This window comes from Panthera onca, chromosome E3 (assembly GCF_046562875.1).
Source record: "Panthera onca isolate mPanOnc1 chromosome E3, mPanOnc1 haplotype 2, whole genome shotgun sequence".
Taxonomy (NCBI): domain Eukaryota; kingdom Metazoa; phylum Chordata; class Mammalia; order Carnivora; family Felidae; genus Panthera; species Panthera onca.
In genome coordinates, this window is record NC_138354.1 from 24,816,235 (window position 1) to 24,838,582 (window position 22,348).

Consider the following 22,348-nt stretch of genomic DNA (forward strand, 5'->3'; position numbering starts at 1 on the left):
AACTTAAACAGAATAAATACAATGAGGTAGTCAAATAAAAGTTGGGGTGATCTAGAAATCTCTGTGTTTGAAGGCTTAAAATCCTTGAAAGTCACAAATCATAAGCTATCTCAAGGAAAAGTTAAATTCCTACTTGGATAAGTAATATATTCTGTTCTTCGACAAGAAGACTGCATACTGTGAATACGTAGATTCTACCCAAATTGATCTATAAATAAACATGCACACAAGGTTTTTAAGTAAATATTTCAACCTCTTTATTATGAAATGTAACACATGCCCAGAATAATGCATAAAACATAAATGAATTATCATATTTTATTATCACAAAACATCGCGGGCAACCACCACCATGCCAGTACCCAAAGAAATCAATCATGAACTCCTTCAACTCCTGTAAAAGTAACCACTATTCTGAAATTTATCAATACTTCCTTATATTTCTTAATAGTATGATATGCATGCATTCCTAAATACTAAAATATGTATTAACTGTATTTTGAAATTTTTATGATTGTAATTATACAATATATATTTTTTGAATTTGGATTCTTACACTCAGCATTATGTTTGTGTGATTCATTCATGTGATGAATGCAACCTTAGTTCACTCTTTATCACTGCTATAGAAGATTCCTTTGAGTTTTACTTTTGATCGATAATGGGTTGCTTCCAAAGTTTCATCACTGTAGTAGCTTTGTTAGGGCTGCCATAACCAGATAGTGTGGACTGGTGGCTTAAGCAACAGAAATTCATTTTCTCACAGTTCTAGAGGCTGGAAGTCCAAGATTAAAATGCCAGCAGGGTTAGTTTTTTATTTTATTTTCTCTTTTTTTAATATTTCTGAAAAATTTTATTCAAACATGTTTTTCTAATTACAGAAATAGAACATGTTCAATGTAGAAAAACTAGAAAACGCACATATGCATAGGAAAATACAAAAATACTCAAAGTTCACAGCTCAAAGAACTTCACTATTAAAATGTGAACATCTATCACTTCAGACTATTTCAACTGCATACACTTATATATTTTTTCTTATAATGGACTACATTTTTGATTACTTAATGCTTTTCATGAGAAAAATATACTTTTCTAGTAGCTTCTTAGTAGTTCAATATCATTCCTTTATATAAATGTATCACAATTTACTTAGGCAATTTTTAAAAGTTTTTTTTTAAATTCCAGTTAACATACAGTGTAATATTTCAGGTGTATGATTTAGTGATTCAACACTTCATACAATACCTGGTGCTCATCACAAGTGCACTCCTTAACTTTCATCACTGATTTCACTCATCCCTCCACCCCCTTCCCCTCTGGTAATCATTGGTTTGTTCTCTATAGTTAAGAGTCTGTTTCTTAGTTTGCCTCTCTCTCTCTTTTTTCCCCCATGGTCATTTGTTTTGTTTCTTAAATTCCACATATGAGTGAAATCATATGAGTGGTATCACATGTCTTTCTCTGACTTACTTCACTTAGCATAATACCCTCTAGCTCCATCCATGTGTTTGCAAATGGCAATATATCATTCTTTTGATGGCTGAATGATATTCCATAATATTACATTCCAAACACTTGGGGTGTTTCCATTATTTGGCTATTGTAGATAATGCTGCTATAAACACTGGGGTGCATGTACCCCTTTGAATCAGTATTTTTGTATCCTTTGGGTAAATACCTAGTAGTGCAATTGCTGGATTGTGGGGTAGTTCTAGTTTTAACTTTTTGAGGAAACTCCATACTGTTTTCCAGAGTGGCTGCACCAGTTTGCATCCCCAACTGTGAAGGAGGGTTTCCCTTTCCACACATCTTTGTCAACACCTGTTGTTTCTCATGTTGATTTTAGCCATTCTGACAGGTGTGAGGTGATATTTCATTGTAGTTTTGATTTGTGTTTCCCTGATATTGAGTGATATTAAACAACTTTTCCTGTATCTGTTGGCCATCTGCATGTTTTCCTTGGGAAATAATGTCTATTCATGTCTTCTGCCCATTTTTAAATTGGATTATTTGTTTTTTGGGTGTTGAGTTTAATACGTTTTTTATAGATTTTGGATACTAACCCTTTATAAGATATGTCATTTGCAAATATCTTCTCCCATTCCATCGGTTGACTTTTAGTTTTGTTGTATTGCTATATACTTCCCTCTTAGGACTGCTTTTGTTGTACCCCAAAGGTTTTGGACTGTTGTGTTTTCATTTTTATTTGTTTCCATGTATTTCTTTTAATTTTTTCTTTGATTTTCCTGATTTACCCATTTATAGTTCAGTAGCATATTGTTTTTTTTTTTTTTTTTTTTTTTAATTTTTTTTTTTTTTTTTTTTTTTATTTTTGGGACAGAGAGAGACAGAGCATGAACAGGGGAGGGGCAGAGAGAGAGGGAGACACAGAATCGGAAAGAGGCTCCAGGCTCCGAGCTGTCAGCCCAGAGCCTGACGCGGGGCTCGAACTCACGGACCGTGAGATCGTGACCTGGCTGAAGTCGGACGCTTAACCGACTGCGCCACCCAGGCGCCCCTAGTTCAGTAGCATATTGTTTAACCTCCATGTATTTGTGGTCTCTCCAAATTTTATCTTGTGGTTGACTTCAAGTTTCATAGAGTTATAGTTAGAAAATATACACAGTATGATCTCAACCTTCTTACATTTGTTGAGGCCTGACTTGTGTCCTAGTATGTGATCTACTCTGGAGAATGTTCCATGTGCACTAGAAAAGCATGTGTATTCTGCTGTTTTAGGATAGAATATTCTGATTATATCTATTAAGTCCATCTGGTCCAGTGTTATTCAAGGCCATTGTTTCCTTATTGATTTTCTGTTTAGTTCATCTGTCCATTGATGTCAGTGGGGTGTTAATATCCTCTATTATTATTGTCTTATTATCAATGAATTCCTTTATGCTTGTTGTTAATTGTTTTATATATTTTGGTGCTTCCATGTTGGATGCATAAATATTTACTGTGGGAACAAGAACACCACAATGACCACAGGTGCATATTTGTTCAGGCTCCGAGATCTCTGAGAAAACTTGAGATTGTAAGGTTAAAAATAACCTAAAAGGACTTGAGTGAATTGCCCTTGGGAAATGTGGTCTGTTTGTTAGTATACAGACAGGGATGTTTTGCTTAAAGGAAGCCAGCTGTATATATAGCACAGTGCGTTCACTCCCTTCTTTGTCTTCGCTTCTATCCTAAAGATTCTTATCAGAACATATGTATCTGCAAGACTGCTCTTGTATGCAAGATAAGTATGATAGCTGAATCAGATGTACATTGTTGACATGCTTTGCTAAGCTTCTGTTGTTAATCATTGCTGATCTGTTTTTCCTGAAAACGTATATAAGATGTACAATAAACCTCGGTACCCCGGGCTGTTGGCTTGGGGTCCCCTGTGCCTTGCTCTACTGTTGTCTCTTTTTCTTACTTCCTTCACCACCCCAAGCCCATGGCCTATTGAGGTCGACAATTTACAATTGTTAGATCTTCTTCTTGGATTGTCCCCTTTATTATGATAGAGTGGCCTTCTTCATGTCTTGTTATAGTCTTTGGTTTAGTGTCTAGTTTGTTGGATATAAGTATTGCTACCCCAGGTTTCTTTTAAGATGCATTTGCATAATAAGTGTTTCTTGAGCCCTTTACTTTCAATTTGCTGGTGTCTTTAGCTCTAAAATGAGTCTCTTGGGCACCTGGGTGGCTCAGTCATTAAGCATCTGACTTGGGCTCAGGTCATGATCTCATGGTTCTTGAATTTGAGTCCTACATCAGGTGAGCACGAGCCCCAATTCCAGTGAGCTCAAGCCCTGCTTTGGATAAAAAAATCACAAAAAACATGTGCCCCACTTCAGGGGAGCCCCACTTTCTCTCTCTCTCTCTCCTTCTCTCTCTTCCTCTACCTCTCCTGGGATTCTTTCTCTCTCTCTGCCCCTCAATCACTCATTCCCTCTCTCTCTCTCTCAAAATAAAATAAAATAAAGTAAAATAAAATAAAATAAAATAAAATAGTCTCTGTAGACAGCATATAGATGGGTCTTTTTTTTTTTTTTTTTTTTTTTGTAATCCATTATGACATCCTGTATCTTTTGATTGGAGCATTTAGTCCATTTACATTCAGAATAATTATTGATAGATATGTATTTAATGCCATTTTATTATTTGTTCTATTGTTGTTTCTGGAGATTTTGTCTGGTCCTTTCTTGCCTTTGTCATCTTTGGTCTCTCCTTTCCACTTGAAGATTCCCTCTTAATATTTCTTGCAGGACTGGTTTAGTGGTACAAACTCCTTTAGTTTTTGTTTGGAAAAATCTATGTCTCTTTCTATGCTGAATGATAGGCTTCCTGGATAAAGTATCCTTGGCTGCAGCTTTTTCCTATTCAACATGTTGAATATATCATGCTACTCCCTTCTGTCTTGCCATGATTCTGTTGAGACATCTACAGCTAGCCTTATGGGTCTTCCCTTGTAAGTTAAGGACTTCTTTTGTCTTGCTGCATTTAAGATTTTTTCTTTAGCACTTTATTTTGCAAATTTTATTATAATATATCTTGGTGTTGGTCTGCTTTTGTTGGGAATTCTCTGTGCCTCCTGGATTTCGATGTTTCTTTCCTCAGATTAGGGAAATTATTAGCTATTATTTCCCCAAATTTTCCGTACCCTTTTCTCTCTTCTTCTTCTGGGACTCCTATAATACAAATGTTATAACGTTTGATGGAGTCACTGAGTTCCCTAAGTCTATTCTTGTGTTCCATGATTCTTCTCTCTTTTGTTCAGTTTCATTATTTTCCATTATTTTGTCTTCTATATCACTTATTCATTCCTCTGCCTCTTCCACTCCACTGTTCACTGCATCAAGCTTGTTTCCAATCTCAGTTATTGCATTCTTTATTTCTGACATATTCTTTTTTAACTTTTTTATCTCTGTGGTAAGGGTCTCTCTGATGTCTTCCATTATTTTCACAAGCCCACCAAGTATCCTTATAATTGTTGCTTTGAATTCTCCATCAGGCATGTTACTTGTATCTGTTTCACTCAGATCTCTGGCTGTGGCCTTATCTCGTTCTTTCATTTGGGATGAATTCTTCCATCTTGGCATTTTTGTCCAAGTCTCCCCTGCCTTCTCTGTGTTAGAAAAGCCTGTAATGTTTTCTGTTCCTGAGAGTAAGTGGCTCTAGGAAGGAGAGGTCATATAGTGTCCAGAGTCTGGTGCCTTACTGTCTCTGGTGCATGTCGCATACACTCTGCATTGTGTTCTGGCTGCTCTATCCTTCAGACCAGTTGTCTGCAGAGGCTCTCCTTGCCTTCAGTGGGCAGTGTTTAGTCCTTGGCCAGAATGTGTTGAGTTTTAACTAGGTGTGCTCTAGTCTGCTTATTAAATGAGACCATACTACTTCTAGAAGACCTGCAGAACTCTCTGGTTGGGAGACATGGTGTGATGAGGGGTTTCTGCTGGTCTTCTGGGGAAGGGGACCACTGCACTGGGACTGAGTCATGCTTGACTGAGATGGGCCGTCCCGCCAAAGCACAGGGACATGGGACTTGTTGTAAGCAGGTTAGGAATCCTGTGTCAGTGCTGTGCTGCTTCCCTCCGGTGGCTGTGTGTTTATGATGAGGAGCAGGTGAATGAAATGGCACCAGCCAGCTCCTTTGTCCCCAGAGACAGGTTTCTGTGAATGTTGCCCCTCAAAAAAGCACTACTGGAAGAGCGAATAAGCTCCCCACTGTGTGTCCCAGGTGTTTTTCAGATCGCTGTTTCCATGCTGCCTGCCTCTGAACTGTTCCTGCCTTCTTTCCAGGGAGCAGCACAGTGTCCTCTGAGCTCTATCCCAGCCAGCCTGCTGACCTTTAAAATTCCAGGCTTTAGAGACACGGTGTGGGCAGGGGCTTGTCTTGTCTTCAAGGGGAAGGACCTCTATGCTGTACTGACACAAGCTTGACTGAGAAGAGAAGTCCTGCCAGAGCACAGGGGTGTGGGGTTTGGTATCAGCAAGTTAGTCAGCCTTTGCCAGCACTGCACTTCTTCCAGGTGGCTCTGTATTTAAGCTAAGGGGTAGTGGAAGGAAATGGGGCCAGCCAACTCCTTTGTCCCTGGAGAGGCATCTCCATGAATGCTGCCTCTCAGGGATGCCCTCCAAGAAGAGCAAATAATCGCACCCCTGTGTGCCCCAGGCATTCTTCAGATTGCTTTTTCCACATCATCTGCCCCTAGGTTGTTTGCTGCCCTTCTCTCCAGAAGCAGGATAATGACTTCAGGGATCTAGCCCAACCAAGCCCCCTGACCTTTAAAACTCCAGGATTTAAGCCCTGGTGGTTGCAAGAACTCACAAAAATCATCCCCTCTCATTTTCCCAGCCAATGACCTTGGGGAAATGATTTCCTGTGCATTCCCCTGTGTGCTCTACTCTCTCTCACCTTCTCCATTACCATGGCTCTCTCCCATCCACAGCACCTGTTATCTTTTTCTCCCCTAAACCATCTCCACACTTCCTACCTTCTATGATGTGGCTTCTTTTCTCCCTTTAGTTGTGGAGTTAGCTTTGTCAGTCTTTAAGTTGACTTCTGGAGTATTTAGAATGATTTGATAGTTATCTAGTTGTGTTCGTGGAAGGAGATGAGCCTAGCATCATCCTACTCTGCCGCCATCTTAGGGTTGGTTTTTCTAAGATTTTTCTCCTTGGCTTGCAAGTGGCCACTTATTGGCTGTGTCCTCAATGGTCTTTACTATGTGCATGCACACTCCTTGTATCTCTTTGTATGTTCAAATATCCTCTTCTTATGAAGGATACTAGTCAGATTGGATTAGGACCTACCCTAACTGCTTCATTTTAACTTAATCACCTCTTTGAAGGTCCTATCTACAAATACAGTTAAGTTACATAATTAGAGAATAGGAATTTTCCATGGGGTACAGAAGGAAAATGAGCCCTCAAGAAACTGTACCTAATACTTACTAGTAGTAAGCAGCAGGTAATAAAGAAGATGATGAAATCCCACAGTAGAGCAGAAAGCCAGTACACAGGGACATAAACCCCACTCAAAAATTGGATGTGCTTTGCCTTAGTGATTTGTTCGGTCACTGTCAGGAGACAAAAGCCACTGATCAAAAGAGCCATGCCAAAATGTATATTTAAGGCCACGTGGAGTCCATTTGACAATCTACAGAATAAGGAACAAAAGTAGATATAGCAGAAAATCAATACAGCAGAAACAAATTTCTAGCAATAGGTATTTTTAATTATCTAAATGTAATCATATAGCATAGGAGAGATGCATTTAAAATATAAAATTTTAATAAAAAGGATAACATACGTTGCACTTTGTTTTTTATGCCTAAGGTATGGCTGAGGCTTATTGGAGACTATTAAAGAAGCATTAGAGCCAGCAATGGTCATGAGAAGAATGTTGTCTAATATCGACAGGGTCAGAGATGGTGAATGATATGCTTGATTGTTGAAAAGACCAGTAAGTATTATTTTATTTGTCTTCACCTCAATGGAAAATGCAACAATGCATAAGTGAATACAATCTTCATTTTCCATTAAGTATTTCAGTAGGTCACCTAGGATGAGGAAACGAAGTTGATCAGTTTATCCACAAAAGAGGTCATCTACAACATATGTTGGGGAAAGGAACAAACAATTTTACTTGGTTCTCATCCCTTTAAATTTTCTCATAATAATTATTTCAAACATTTGCCATTCTCCTCAAGCACTCTATTCCATCATTAAATTCCAAGCTCTCTCACTTCATAGCCTATAACCTAGATTCCTACTTCACTGAGAAAACACAGGCACATGGTATAGACTTCCTTATCTATCTCAAAGAGATCCATAAGTATTTCCACTTATAGATTGTATTGTTTAAGGCAAAAAACCCCTTCCTCTGTGAAAATAAAAGTGTGGATTAAAAAAATAAAAAGTCACCTGTTTGAAGGTGTAGATATCTAAAAATACAATCAACATTTGGGGACTAAGCCCCTAGAAGGAATATAAATGCATTGAAGCGAGCCAAAAATTCCATACCCCTTTTTCCTTTAAGGCATTTTAGATTTATAAATGACAGAATGCATTGGTAAATCTTCAAGCTTTCAGTGCGGCTCCTGAGGGCTATTCCATAAAAGTAAGAGTGAGTAACATTAGATCAGTTCTTATAAAAATTTCCACCCAGTCTCAAATTACTTAAATCACTGATTAGATTTAGAGCTTCCCTTAACCTCACTATCTTTCAGAAGCTAAAGTAAATCTCCTCTGGAGAAGACAATCTCAAGTAGATTCATATCATTTTCATGTACAATATTTGGCATTCAATTAAAAAATTACTAAGTATAATAAAAAAAACAGAACCAAGAAAAAGCACAGATAATAGAACTAGATCCACATATAAACTAAGTATTAGAGACAGAAAATTTATCAGAGAACTGGAGTCCACAGAAAGAATCAAATATTGATGTTAGAATTGAAAAAACACATCAATTAAAATTAAGAATTCAACATATATAGGGGCACCTGGGTGGCTTAGTTGGTTAAGTGTCTAACTTTGGCTCAGGTCTTGATCTTGTGGTTTGAGCCCTGCGTCAAGCTCTGTGCTAACAGCCCAGAGCCTGGGGTCTGCTTCAGACTCTGTGTCTCCATCTCTATCTGCCCCTTCCCCGCCTCTCAAAAATAAATAAACATTAAAAAGTTAAAAAAAATTCAACATATAACTCATAGCAGGTTGGATACAAATAAAGAGTTGACAGGAAACTGGAAGACAGGTTGATTAGAAAATACCCAGCTAAAAGCACAGTGAGAAAGAGAATGGGAAACAAAAGACAAGACATAAATTACCAATATTAGAAATGACACAGGGGAAATCAATACAGATCCTACAGATGTCAAAAGGGTAATAAAGGAATACTGTGAACAACTTTACACAAAAAATTTGACAATTTAGATGAAACAGAATACTTCCTCTAAATGGATAAACTACAACAATTCTCCCAATGTGATACAGGTCATTCGAATAATTGTAATTATTAAGGAAATTTAACTCATAAATTAAAAATTCCTCCCAAAAGAAATCTCTAGGCCTAGATGTTTTCACTGGAAATTTCTACCAAATGTTTAAGGACGAATCAACACTAATTATACACAATGTCTTTCAGAAAATATAGGAGAAGGGAGTATTTTTGAATTCTTTTTATCAAGTTAGTATTGCTCTAATAGAAGAAAGACGGTACTAAAAAAAAAAAAAAAGGAAAATTACAAATATTCTTCACAAATGTAATGAAACACCCCTTAACAAAATATTAGCAATAAAATTTAGCATGAAAATAATTGCAACTCTGATCACGTAGGGTCTATTCCAGGGATCCAACGCTGGTTCAACATTTAAAACTCAGTCAATGTTATCCACCATATTTTAGGCTGAAGAAAAATCATTAATAATCATATTGATCTATGCAGAAAAAACATCTGACAAAACTCAGTAATCAGTCATGAAAATACTCTGAAAAAGAAAGTTATAGAGCTGAAGTTCGTCACTTTTATATAGAACATCTAGAAAATCTCTATAGCTAAAATTATACTTTTGATGAAAGACTGCCTACTATCCCCCTAAAACCAGGAACAAAGGAAAGAATGCCCACTCTCACCACTCTGATCCAACACTGTGCTAGAGGTTCTACCCAGGGCAGTAAAGCATAAATAGTGAATAAAAGATATGCAGATCATAAAAGAAGAAATAAAACTGCTTTCATTTGCAGGTGACATGATTGTCTATATAGAAAATCCAAAGGAATTCACACACAAAAATTTGAAACTAATGCATGAATTCATCAAGTTTGCAAGATACAAAATAACATACAAAAATCAATTGTTTTCTATACACTAGAATAAACATATAGACACCAAAATTAAAAATACAATACCATTTATATTTGTTAAAGAAATGAAATGTTTAGGTGTAAATTCAACAAAATACATACAGGACATGTATGATGAAAAGTATGCAACACTGATGAAAGAAAAAAGTTCTTCATGGAATTCTAAATAAATCAGTTATGTTCATGGATGGACTATCCAACACAGTAAAGATGTCACTTCTCCCCAAGTTGAGACACAGATTTAATTAAATCTTGTCAAAATTCCAAAATTTTATTTTTGTATTTATAGACAAGCTTATTCTAACATTTAAATGGAGGGGCATCAAGGTGGCTCTGAAGTCAGCTAAGTGTCTGTCTTCAGCTCAGGTCATGATCTCATGGTTCATGAGTTAGAGCCCTGCATTGGGCTCTGTGCTGACAGCTCAGAGCCTGGACCCTGCTTTAGATTCTGTGTCCTCCTCTCTCTCTGCCCCTCCCCTGCTTGCATTTTGTTTCTCTCTCTCTCAAAATGAACAAACATTAAAAAAATTTTAAAAATATTTAAATGGAAACAAAGGAACTAAGAAACTTTAGATAATGAGAAAAAAGTGGGAGGAATCAGCCTACCACATATCAAACGTATAGTGATGAAGGAAGAAATACACAGGTTAATGGAATAGAAAAGGGAGCCCCAAAATAGGCTCACATGCACCCAAATGATTTTTGATAAATGTGTGAAAAATTAAATGGATATCATAGTTTAACAAATGTTATTGGAGCACTTGGACATCTACAAGTACAAAATTTATCCTTGACCCACATCTCACATGTATTAAGGTCAATGCCAAACGAATCATGACTTTAGATGTAAAGTGTAAAACTAAAAATTTCAGAAAACTATAAACATTTAAGATAAAATTTTCAGGATCTAGGGCTAGGCAATGAGTTTTTAAATTATTTTTTAAACATAATTTGTGGCCAAATTGGCTAACATACAGTGTGTAAAGTGTGCTCTTGGTTTTTGGGGTAGATTCCTGTGGTTCATCGCTTACATACAATACCCAGTACTCATCCCAACAAGTGCCCTCCTCAATAGGCAATGAGTTTTAGATGTGACACCAAATACACAATCCATAAGAAAATGAATATGTGGGACTTCATCCAAATTAAAAACTTTTATCCTGCAGAACCCATTAAGATAATGAAAAGATAATAAACAGTATGAGAGAGAATATATAACGAACTCTCAAAACAACAGTAAAAAACAAAACAAAACACTATCCACTTAGAAAATGAGCAAAACACTTGAACACACATTTCACTGAACATGATACACAGATGTCAATAAGCATAAGAAAGGATGTCAAAGGCAAATTAAAACAACAATGAGAATCTTAAGTTTTGCCTCCCTCTCTGTTTTTATCTCATTTTTCTTTCCCTTCCCCTATGTTCATCTGTTTTGTTTCTTAATTTCCACATATGAGTGAAATACGATATCTGTCTTTCTCTGATCGACTTGTATTTCACTTAGCATAATACATTCTAGTTCCATCCATGTTGTTTCAAATGGTCTTAAATACAGAGAACAAATAGAGGCTTGCTGGAGGAGAGGTGGGTGGAGGAAGGGGTAAATGGGTGATGGGAATCAGGGAGGGCACTTGTGATGAGCACAGGGTATTGTATGTAAGTGATGAATTACTAAATTCTACTCCTGAAACCAATACTACACTATATGCTAACTAACCTGAAATAAAAAAACATAATGAAATACCACAACACATCTATCAGAATGGCTAAAATAAACATAAAAATAGTGACAACACAAATGCTGGGGAAGATGAGAGGAACTGGATCACTCATTCATTTTTGGTGGGAATGTAAAAAGATACAGCCATCCTGAAAAACAGTTTTGTAGTTTCTTCAAAAAACAAACATGCAACCATCATGTGTCAACAATTAAAATTAAAATCCTAGGCATTTATCCCATAGAACTGAAGATGTAGGTTCACACAAAAATATGTACACAAAGTTTCATAACAGCTTTATTCATAAAAGACAAAAACTGGGGGGGGGGGGGCGGGGAACGAGGTGTCCTTCAATGGGTGAACGGTTAAACAAACTGTGGTACATCCCCATGATGGAACAGCTCATAGCATATGATGGAATGAACTATGGAGAGACACCACACCAGAGAATTATGCTGAGTGAAATGCCAATCCCAGAAGTTTACATATTATATGATTCCATTTTTATGTCTTGAAATGATTAAGCTATACAAGTGGAGAACAGATTAGTGATTGCCAGGGTAGATAGGGAATGAAGAGAGCAGCAGGAATGATCCTTGTGGTGATGGAATGTTCTGTATCAATGTCAATATCCTGGTGGGGATATTGTATTATAGTTTCGCAAGATGTTACCCTTGGTACACAGAATCTCTCAGTATTATTTTACACAACACTAAAATGACAATTATCTCAAAACAAAAAGTTAAAGTATCAAATTCAATGCTAATGGTTCTTATTCTCCTCCACTTCTAAAGGGAAAACAAAATCTACTTTAGTCCTCTTCAGAGATCTTTCAAACCTATCTTTCTTTCTTTCCTTCTTTCACAGCCTTAACCTCTCTTGCCTGGATTATCACAATTATATCCTAGCTGACTTCATTGACATTGGATCCCTCCCTTTTCGAATCATTCCCTCACATTTCAGTTTGATAAGATTATATTTAATTATATGCTCATTATGTGCCAGGAATTGGGTTAGGTTCTAGAGATATAAAAGAAGTTCTGGCCTCTCCACAATTAGTTTCAGAGGCACATGAAAAATGCGCTATTGTAATTCAGTGAGATAAATTCCATAAAAGAGGCATTCATCTAAATTGTGGAAGAAGAGGAAATGTAAACTGTTGTTTGGGAGGGCAGATGGCATTTTTCAGTTATTATAAGCTCATATCCTTTCTAAAGCACATACTCACTTATTTTGTGGTTCTGCTTAAAAAGTTAGCAGTGATTTCCCCAGTGTTCATGTGTATACTATTTGAATAGAAAGTTAGAGAGGAGAAATTATCTAGAAGCAATTTCCTTGTTAGTAAACATTTTCTTATAGTTTGGGGAAAAGAGAGAGCAAGTTCTCGCTCTATTTTTACCCTAAAATTTTCAGTTAAAAAAGGCATGCAGTTTGGAATAGAGAGAAACCATGTAAAATTAGTAGAGTTCACTTATAAAAGGTTCTGTGTCTAAGCTAATGAGAGTACAAGATAGAAAAGTACATGTAAGGTTCTTAAAAAACAAAGTAGGACTGGCTAAGCCTAAACATTATCTCTCTATGACTTGATAATTTCTAGCTAATGAACTTTAAAATAATAACACTAAATTGAGAATGCTTATCAGTGGGGCTACTGTATTATTCTATTGTATTTTTCAGTCTTATTATCAATATAATAAAGCATATTTAATCATTTTACTTTTTTAATGTAAGCAGTATGTCATAATTTTTTAAAAATAATGATTTTATTCTTTATCCTCTGTCCTTATTGTATGACCTTGGTTAACAAAGGCTTACCTACTATTTGTAGTGGAGGAAGAATAGGGATGATTATTCGTAGTCAGCCAACCTATTACTTGTAGGTTGTAGAATCAGTATCAGTATGATGTTTATAAAGAACAATTAACATTTCTGAAATGCAGTTTTACAACAGAACCTCAATGACAGAAAAAAAAGAACCATACAAGCTTGCCAAAACTTCAGGCTATTTGCTAACTCAAGAACACTGTTCATCAGATCACAGTTTAAAAAAAAAAGTGCAGTCTCTGGGAGGAAATGATGACTTAAGAGAACAAACAGACTTTATGGTCAGAGAGGTAATGCAGTGCAGTGAGTGGTTAAGTTTGCAGATGTCAGCAGAACAGATTAAAGTCTCTATTTATTACATGCCTGATATGGGGCAAATTACTGGACTTCCTTAAATGCCAGTACCCTTAATTTAACTGATGTTATGAATAAAAATATCTACTATAGGGTGCCTGGGTGTCTCAGCTGGTTAAGCATCTGACTTGAGCTCAGGTCATGATCTCACAGTTCATGGGCTCGAGTCCTGCTTTGGACTCTGTGATGACAGCTCAGAGCCTAGAGCCTGGAGCCTGCTTTGGATTCATTGTCTCCCTCCCTCTCTGGCTCTCCCACAGTCGCACTTTGTCTGTCTTTCAAAAATAAGTAAACTTTAAAAAAACATTAAAAAAATAAATCAGGGTGATTGCTCAGATTAAATAACATGCAGGTAAAGTGCTTAGCTGAGTTCTTGTCAAAACCAAGGGCTCAGTAAATGTAAACTATTATTGCTAGTATCTTAAAAACAAATGTATTCAGAGGAACTAGCCCATTAAGTCTTTAGTTACACTGTAGCCAAATATACCATTAAGACCTTCTTTGCGAATCATACAACCAGATCTTCATCTAAGAGCAGTCTTTTTTTACTTAAAGAGTCTTACCTTGCACTTCCTTAAGTGTGTGTTTGTCAGACTCTAGCATACTCCTAAGATGTTTTAGGAAAATCAGGGTCAAATTAGAATTCCCAGAAATAGATAAAGGCACTATTGTTTGACCATATTGATTCAAATCCATTTGTCTGGCCTTTTCATCATTATTATGTGAAAAATTTTCAGCCTTTGAGAGAAAAGTAAAGGAACCTAGAAGTGCCAGCATCTGTAGCAAAATCAATTTCCAATTCCTCCAACTGAACAGCACCCTCTTTATGAACATGGCACAGAACTGCTGGTGGTAGAGGGAATACTAAAGAAGGAGGAAAAAAAACACCGTGTTACAATATTCATGGACCCAAACAGATCATTCATGATGACATTCATTAAGATGAATGAACACTCTGGAATTTTATAGAAGACACATAAAATTTACCTACATAAATACTTAGAATCTAAGCATAGTGTGATACTACATGAGAGTTTGATCAGTCTTTTCTTTATAAGGCAGGGGTCAACAAACTATGACCTATTTTTGTAAACCAAATTTTCCTAGAACACAGCTATACCCAATCATTTCTGTATTGTCTATTGTTGCTTTTTTGCTACAAAGACAGAGTGATGTGATTGCAAGAGAGACCAAGTGGGCAACTTGCCTCAAATATCTATTATCCCTTTCTGCAATACTGTTGTAAGGTATTAAATATGGTGTTTAAGGTCTGGATTTTCATATAACACACTTAAAATCTCAACAGGATGATTTTCCCCAGACTCCTGACAGTCAAAATACAAACAAACAAACAAACAGGTTCCTTATAGGAGGAAGAGATAATTAGAAGAAGAAGCAAAGAAATGGTGGGCAACTCACTTCCCATGCTGAGGATCGCACTGATTAAGGAAAGATCCCTTATGCAGTATGAATACCCACAGCAAAAACTTAAAACACTGGGCATGCTTGATTACTAAAAACCATGCTCTTTCCGGTTCTCTTTAGCTTCAGTGAACTACCAAATTTCTGGGTTAGTAATTTGAGAGAAAAGAAAAGAATTCTAAGACAGAAAAAAGAACTAAGGAATAGCAATGGTGAGAGTGACCTTTATCTAGACCTCATCACTTCTGCACTGGAAAATTAATTAGTTTGTGGTACAGACTGCTCCCTAACTGGTGGGGTGCAGTGGCTAAGAATGCCACACCATCTTTGTTCAAGTAGTAAAAGAAGATGTACCTCTTGTGCGCCAATCAAATAAATATACATAAGGTTTCTTAGCAAAGGTGCTTACCCCAGTATTAAACATAATAGCAGGACTTTCGTTCATGGTGGAACACTGTGCTCTCTCATTGCTTGACATATCCCTATTCTGGTTCTTAACTGAGACTTCACTCATCACAGAGGGAGGTGGAGTTTGGGTAGCTGGGATATCTACTTGTGAATCTTCCATATTATTGACTCTGCATAAAAATAGAACACAGCATTTAATTTCAATTCTATCCCATGTCTTATTTGAAGAATGTGAGTCACAACATTGAACTCAGAAGCCTCCTTGGTTTGCTTATTGACTTGGCAGGGGGCATTATATGGAGGCAACAGGGTAACTCTGGTAGAGTAGTGGTTCCCAAACGCCAGTCACAGGACTGCTGCGAGACATAGTAAATCTAGGAAAACTAGTGCAAGGTATTGAATGCTTCATTAGGTTGAACTGATTCAAGTTAAAGATTAACATCTTAGTCATATTTTGAGTATATCAAAATATCTGCTCCTATTTTGAAATGATGGCAGTATTTTTTCAGTGTTGCTGTAGAAAAAAATCATGTCAGTTCCCTCCTCCTCGCACCTCTTAAATTTCTAATGTGTGACTCTGAGCCTGGTGAGTTTACAGAAGGGACCAAGATGTGGTCCTCCCCCCACCCCCTGGCCACGGTTTTTATTTTCCCTATGTATCCTTGCTCACCTAAAAAATACTTCTTCCATGGTAGTAACAGAGGCACCAAAGCTAGCAATGCCTAACTCATACCGTCTCTTTTCCAGATCAGTAAACAGAGCTTCAAAGCTAGAATAAGAATTAGAATAAAAGTAAGAAAGGGAAGGGAAATGGGGAAGGGGAGGAGTAAATGTTAGCACCAAATCAGAAGATTTTCCTACTTATATATTTTTATTTTGAACTGATTTCCCCCCAGCAGTGGGGAAAATGTAGCTCATTCTTCACTTCAATACTTATAATAGAACCCACAAACTGCTGCAGCAAATTGTTTCCCATTCTACTTAATTCTTGAAAACACATAATTCTTGTCTTCTAAAACTACAAAAAGACTATATATGCTAATGACTCTAGGGCACATGAGTTAATTTATCACGCACATATCCAGGCCATGGTTCTTATTCAGTAAGTTTAAAAAAAGGGCGGCGCCTGGGTAGTTCAGTCAGTTGATGTCTGACTCTTGGTTTTGGCTGAGGTCATAATTCCAGGGTTGTGGGATTGAGCCTGGCACCAGGCTCCACACTGACAGCACGGAGCCTGCTTGGGATTCTCCCTCTCCCTCTCTCTCTGCCCTTTCCTCACTCATGCACCCTCTCACTGGAAATAAACTTAAAAAAAAACAACAACAAAAAAACATATTCCAATTAGCAGGGAAAAAGTCACTCAAAAATAGGAAATGGAGTAGGTATAGTAAAAATTATATGTAGAGAAGAACATACAGTTTCAGTAATTAAGAAAAGCCATGGAAATTGAGCCAGATGCAATGTAGAGACATCAAGAGTGGGTTTAAAAAATTTTTTTTTAAATGTTTATTTTTATTTTTGAGAGAGAGGGAGAGAGAAAGGCAGGGGCAGAGAGAGAGGGAGACATAGAATCTGAAGCCGGCTCTAGGCTCTGAGCTGTCAGCGCAGAGCCCAACATGGGGCTCGAACTCACAAACCTCAAGATCATAACCTAGGCCAAAGTCAGAAGCTTAACCAACTGAGCCACCCAGGTGCCCCAGAGACATCAAGAGTTTTAAAGAATAGTTTTCCTGGGAAGATTTTACAGTACTTCATGTTTAAAAGATGATCTTTTCCAAAACCCTCCAGGTCTCAAAACCATGGGATATATTCCCAATGAGGAGCAAGTGAAGTGTTTGCCCCTCTCAGTGTTGGAGGAACTCAAAATTCACTCTTTTGGAAGATAAAAATTTCCTCCATATTTAAACTTAAATTGTTTTCCATTCAATACATCTAGTTTTGCACATTGGTTCTAAACTTACACCCTTAGTTATATAGAACATGTATAATCTACCTATATGACAGCCTTCACATGTTTTAAGTCCATTTCTTCTGGGTGCTTCTTCATTCCTAGTGCTTGACTTTTCAGCTAGGATTCACACATTTTCTTTTTTTTTCTTTAATTTTAGTTAAGAAATTAATATGTATGCATCATAAAATATTTAGAGATGAATTATAAAAATATAAACATCATCACAATACCAGGCCCCAAAGACACCGACTGTTAATACACTATAATTTGGCATATTTATTTGTTTTTGTTTGCTTTGACTTTATACAATACATCACAAAATTAAACTTGTATAATGCTTTAAATGCATAAATATAGGACTAACTGGTGACAAATACCCATTAACAGTTTAACGAATAAATTATGGTATGATATGATACAATAACATCTAAGTAAAATGTAGATTTTTCCTCAGTTATCTTAAAAATAGGAAATCCTAAAAGTCCTACCATAAACAGCTGACCAAAGATTCAGGTAAACAAAACAAGATTCAGAACAGTATTACGATAGGATTTCATTTCTGTAAAACTAATTATTATTATTGTATCTATGTCCGTATATGTATGCAATGTACAATATAATGTATTCATGTCAGTATATGCATGTAATGATCCTGAGAAATATACACAGAAATTTTCCCAGTGATTATGGGAGACATTCACTTTCTATTTCATACAGTTCAGAACTAAATAAGCTTTTTGATTCTGTAGCTGAGCAAACTTTAGGCTCCTTAGTGATAATCAGTAAAGAAAAAAGATAATAGGTAAAAAAAATTATTGTATGAGCCAATCATAATGTGAAGAACATATATTTTTCTCATTATATAAATTTTATTATGTATAATATATAAAATAGTATATATTTAAAAAATGTAATTATATACATTCTATATATTATACTTGAGATGAATACACAAAATATAAAAAAGAAACAAAAGTGACCATCTTGAGTATAGCTGTTTTTCTCATATGTCTTGTTATTTATTATATACAATATATAATACATGTTATCTATAATACACATAAATATATATTTAATAAGTATATAGATAAAATTATAAAGATAATATATAGTCTACTTAAGAGGAGGATACAGAAAAATATAAAAACAGAAAAAATGTGACCATCTAGAGTATATTACTGTTGACATTTGATGTATTCTACCCATTATGAAGTTTTTTTCATTACATATGTTTTTAAATAAAGATATTTTTTTACTGAGGTATAACAAAGTATACTACTTATGAACTAATTTTCACATATGTACATACCTGGATAACCACCCAGATAAGATAGAGAACATTTCCAGAACCCCACAGGGGGATTTCCCAAGGCCCTTTCTTAATCAATAACTTCCTTCCCTGTGTCTATGTATGCACACAACCCCCCCCCCCACCCCCCCACGCGCGCACACACACACACACCTAGGCATTTTATGGTAATTTTATTATTTTTTCTTAAAAAAGATCTTATTTTGGGGGCACTTGAGTGGCTCCATTGGTTAAGCACCTGATTCTTGATAGTGGCTCAGGTCATCATCCTAGGGTTGTGGGGTTGAGCCCTGTATCGGGCTTTGCCTGCTTGGGATTCCCTCCCCTCTCTCTGCTCCTACCCGGCTTGTGCCTGCTTTCTCTCTCTCCTTCTCTAAATAAATATTAAAAAAAGATTTTATTTTTAAGTCATCTCTACACCCAATGTAGGGTTCAAACTTACAACCCTAAGATCAAGAGTCATATGGTCCACTGACTGAGCCAGCCAGGCACTCCTCTTATAGAGGTGATTTTAATTCTAGAATTCCATAACTAAAGATTTTTTTCTTTTCTTGAACTTCATATAAATGGAATCCTACAGCCTATATATTTTTTCCTAATGTTTCCATGTCTGCGAGATTCATTCATATTGTATATACTAATAGTTTTTTTCTTTTTATTGCTATATTCTTCCATTTTCCTGCTGACGGCCATTTTGGAGCTATTATGAATAGTGTCTACAAATATAAACACTCTTCTACGTCTCTTCTCAGGGACAAGTGTTTTTTTAGGTATATATTAGGAATAATTGCTGAGTCGTAGGATAAGCACATATTTAGCTTAGTAAACATAGTAATGTTTACTAAGTTTACATATTAAGCAGTTTTACCATTTTATACTTCTATCAGCAATGAGATCCATTTACCATGTTTATATGCTATAATCTGTCTTTTTAGTTTTAGCCATTCCTGTGGGTGTGTAGTGGTAATGTACTGGTTGGTCTCTATTTTTTGCAGTTTTCTTCATAGTTCTGGGAAGAATTCTTGACACAGTGTTCTCCTTCAGGAGTTCTGTTTTCTGCCACAATTATTTGGTCAGTTTTTTACTAGTCAATCAAGAATTTCATATCATTTTATCCCATTTTCCCTCCTCCAAGTGTTCTCTTTAATTGTTCAAGTGTTCTCTTTAATTTGATTGAGACTATAAAGCAGAGAGTTTCTAAAGTTTTTCATTTTGGGAAATTATTTTCAAAGTAGGCATTTCTTATTATTTCTTAGATTGGTGCTTTTATTTCAAAATGCAGTATCTTTTCTACAGGCATTCTTTCCCTTTTCACCTTTATGAAAGAGATTGATGTTTATCCATCATGTGGAGGAAACATGTGGAGGGAATTCTGTCCAAGACTAAGATGAGTTTTTGCATGATTTAGTGATTTCTTAGTTCTCATTCTATGTTTTGTTGTGTTTGATTGTTTTCTTTGTGAATCAACCATGGGATCATCAATGTCAATTTTTGAAGTTTAAAATTAGAATTGGATTGGCACATCTCCAGTTTTCTAACACCACGGGTGTCGATGGGAGAACATAGTTTGGAGATAAATGGCCTTGTGTTTGAATCCAATTGTATCACCATTTCTTTTTTATTTAATCTCTCTTGATTTACTATTAACTTAATCTTATTATTTGGTATAATCTTTCTAAATGTGAGACATCATATCTCTTATAAAATGGTAAAATTAAGTACATTTGATTTTCTTCCCTTATTTGTTGCAAAGTTATTCCATCTGAACTAACATTTATTCCTCTGAAGTCACTTCATAGTGGTGTGCCTCATATGCACTTTATCCTAGCTTGGAGACTTGAAGTTACTTACAGCTGTGAGAAGCACAATGAAAATTTCTCCCTCCTTTTTGTTTGTTCTTATGTTTTAAGTTGAAAGATCATTTACTTTGATCAAAAGATTGAATCAAAACAGGAGTTAAAATTTTTTCTTTCCTTGACCCCAGCACTGAAGCTTCTTTTCCTTCTTGATGATATTTTAGACTTTTCTTTTTCTCATTTCCATATCCTAACCTCAAAATCTTATGCCTTTAAGACAAGTTGAAGCCAGACTAGAGGAAGGTTTCAGAACACTTCAAAAGAAGCCTTGCCGAAGCATAACAATTATCTGGAGCTTTCATGTGCACATTTAATTTCCCTTCTATTTCTTCCTGGTTAACTTGCTGGACCTTGTCTCAAATAATAGCTCTTCTTCTTCTCTACCAAAATAGATTCTTGTAACCCTCATATACCTTTCCAACTTTTCTGCTTAGGAGCCAGACTTGCTCAAGACACCCTAAATTAACATGAAATGAACTACTTTTTAAATTACCGTTGAATAACAGATTGGGGTAATAAAATTCCTCATGATATTCTGTAACAACTCTATCATTCTTGTTTATTGAATTTTAGCTGTCAGTCTATTTTCTTTATCTTTGGGATCTGTGGTAAAAATTTCATTTTTGAAGCTTCCAAACAATCTTGAGGTTATGTTATGGAAACTTGCTTTTCTATGTATCTTCCAATATTGGCCTGTATCTAAAAATACCAGATCCTTCCTTCTTTCCTACCATGAAATTTACCATGATGTTGTACATTTTCTGTAAAATATCTGACTCTTTTTTCCTTCAACCAACATTTTCTTGATTATCAGAATTAGAAATACAGAGTTAGTTTGTTTTTTATTTCCTCCACTTTTCTAAGACATATTTGTTGGCGACAATCCTCAGAGACCCATCAGGAAATCTGCTTTGAGGTAAATGAAATATTTGTTGCATGACTATACTTGATTACTCTCTTTATTATGTTGTCCTGCTTAATTAAACCTTATATCAGGAATAACACACTTCCTCCTTTTAACTTGTAGGAGTTTCACAAAATTATACTTGTTTCTTTTTTTCCCTATTATCACCTGCTGGTTTCCCTTTATATTTATAGCCTCTTCAAAAAATTTAAAAAAATGTTTATTTATTTTTGAGACAGAAAAAAAGAGTGAGAGCAGGACAGTCTCTAACTCATGAACTTTAAGCCTATAAATATTCCCTGATATGTAGCACTATTATGAGACCCATCTTATGTCTCTGTGCCTTCGGAAGGCTGCATATCACTCCACTGCTACATTCTGAACTTAAGCTTCATTCCAACAAGTCTCAGCACTGTTTTACAGCGAGTTACAACACTGTTGTAAAGTTTCAAGAGTACTTTCCTTACGAGATACATTCAATGAATCAGAATACAAGTATATGCTGTTAACATTCTTTTTCTCTTCCTTATTGTTTATTCAGATTTGTGAATAATTCCGTATTAGAACAATATCTTGCAAACAGTTAGTGCTCAATTATTATTAGCTATGAAAATCTTAGCTGGAATGAAAGATCACTAAGAATTGTAACCATCATTTCTTTTTTTTTCATATTATACTCTGAAAAAATAGACCCATAGGTATTTTTGTCTTAAAATTGTTTTTCCTATTTCATACT

The 22,348-nt window shown here is 35.9% G+C and overlaps 1 protein-coding gene across 3 annotated transcripts in view; it reads right to left on the reverse strand.

Moving 5' to 3' along the window:
* LOC132689750 (phospholipid-transporting ATPase ABCA3-like) overlaps window positions 1–22,348 on the reverse strand; it is a 175,298-nt gene that overhangs the window by 41,320 nt on the left and 111,630 nt on the right. For all 3 annotated transcript variants that reach the window (XM_078440518.2, XM_078440517.2, XM_078440516.2), the window contains exons 18-22: window positions 16,263–16,361; window positions 15,594–15,762; window positions 14,326–14,626; window positions 7,307–7,556; window positions 6,949–7,153 (exon numbers count right to left, since the gene is read on the reverse strand). In XM_078440518.2, coding sequence (XP_078296644.2) covers window positions 6,949–7,153; window positions 7,307–7,556; window positions 14,326–14,626; window positions 15,594–15,762; window positions 16,263–16,361 — 1,024 coding nt within the window. The remainder of the gene's footprint in view (window positions 1–6,948; window positions 7,154–7,306; window positions 7,557–14,325; window positions 14,627–15,593; window positions 15,763–16,262; window positions 16,362–22,348) is intronic.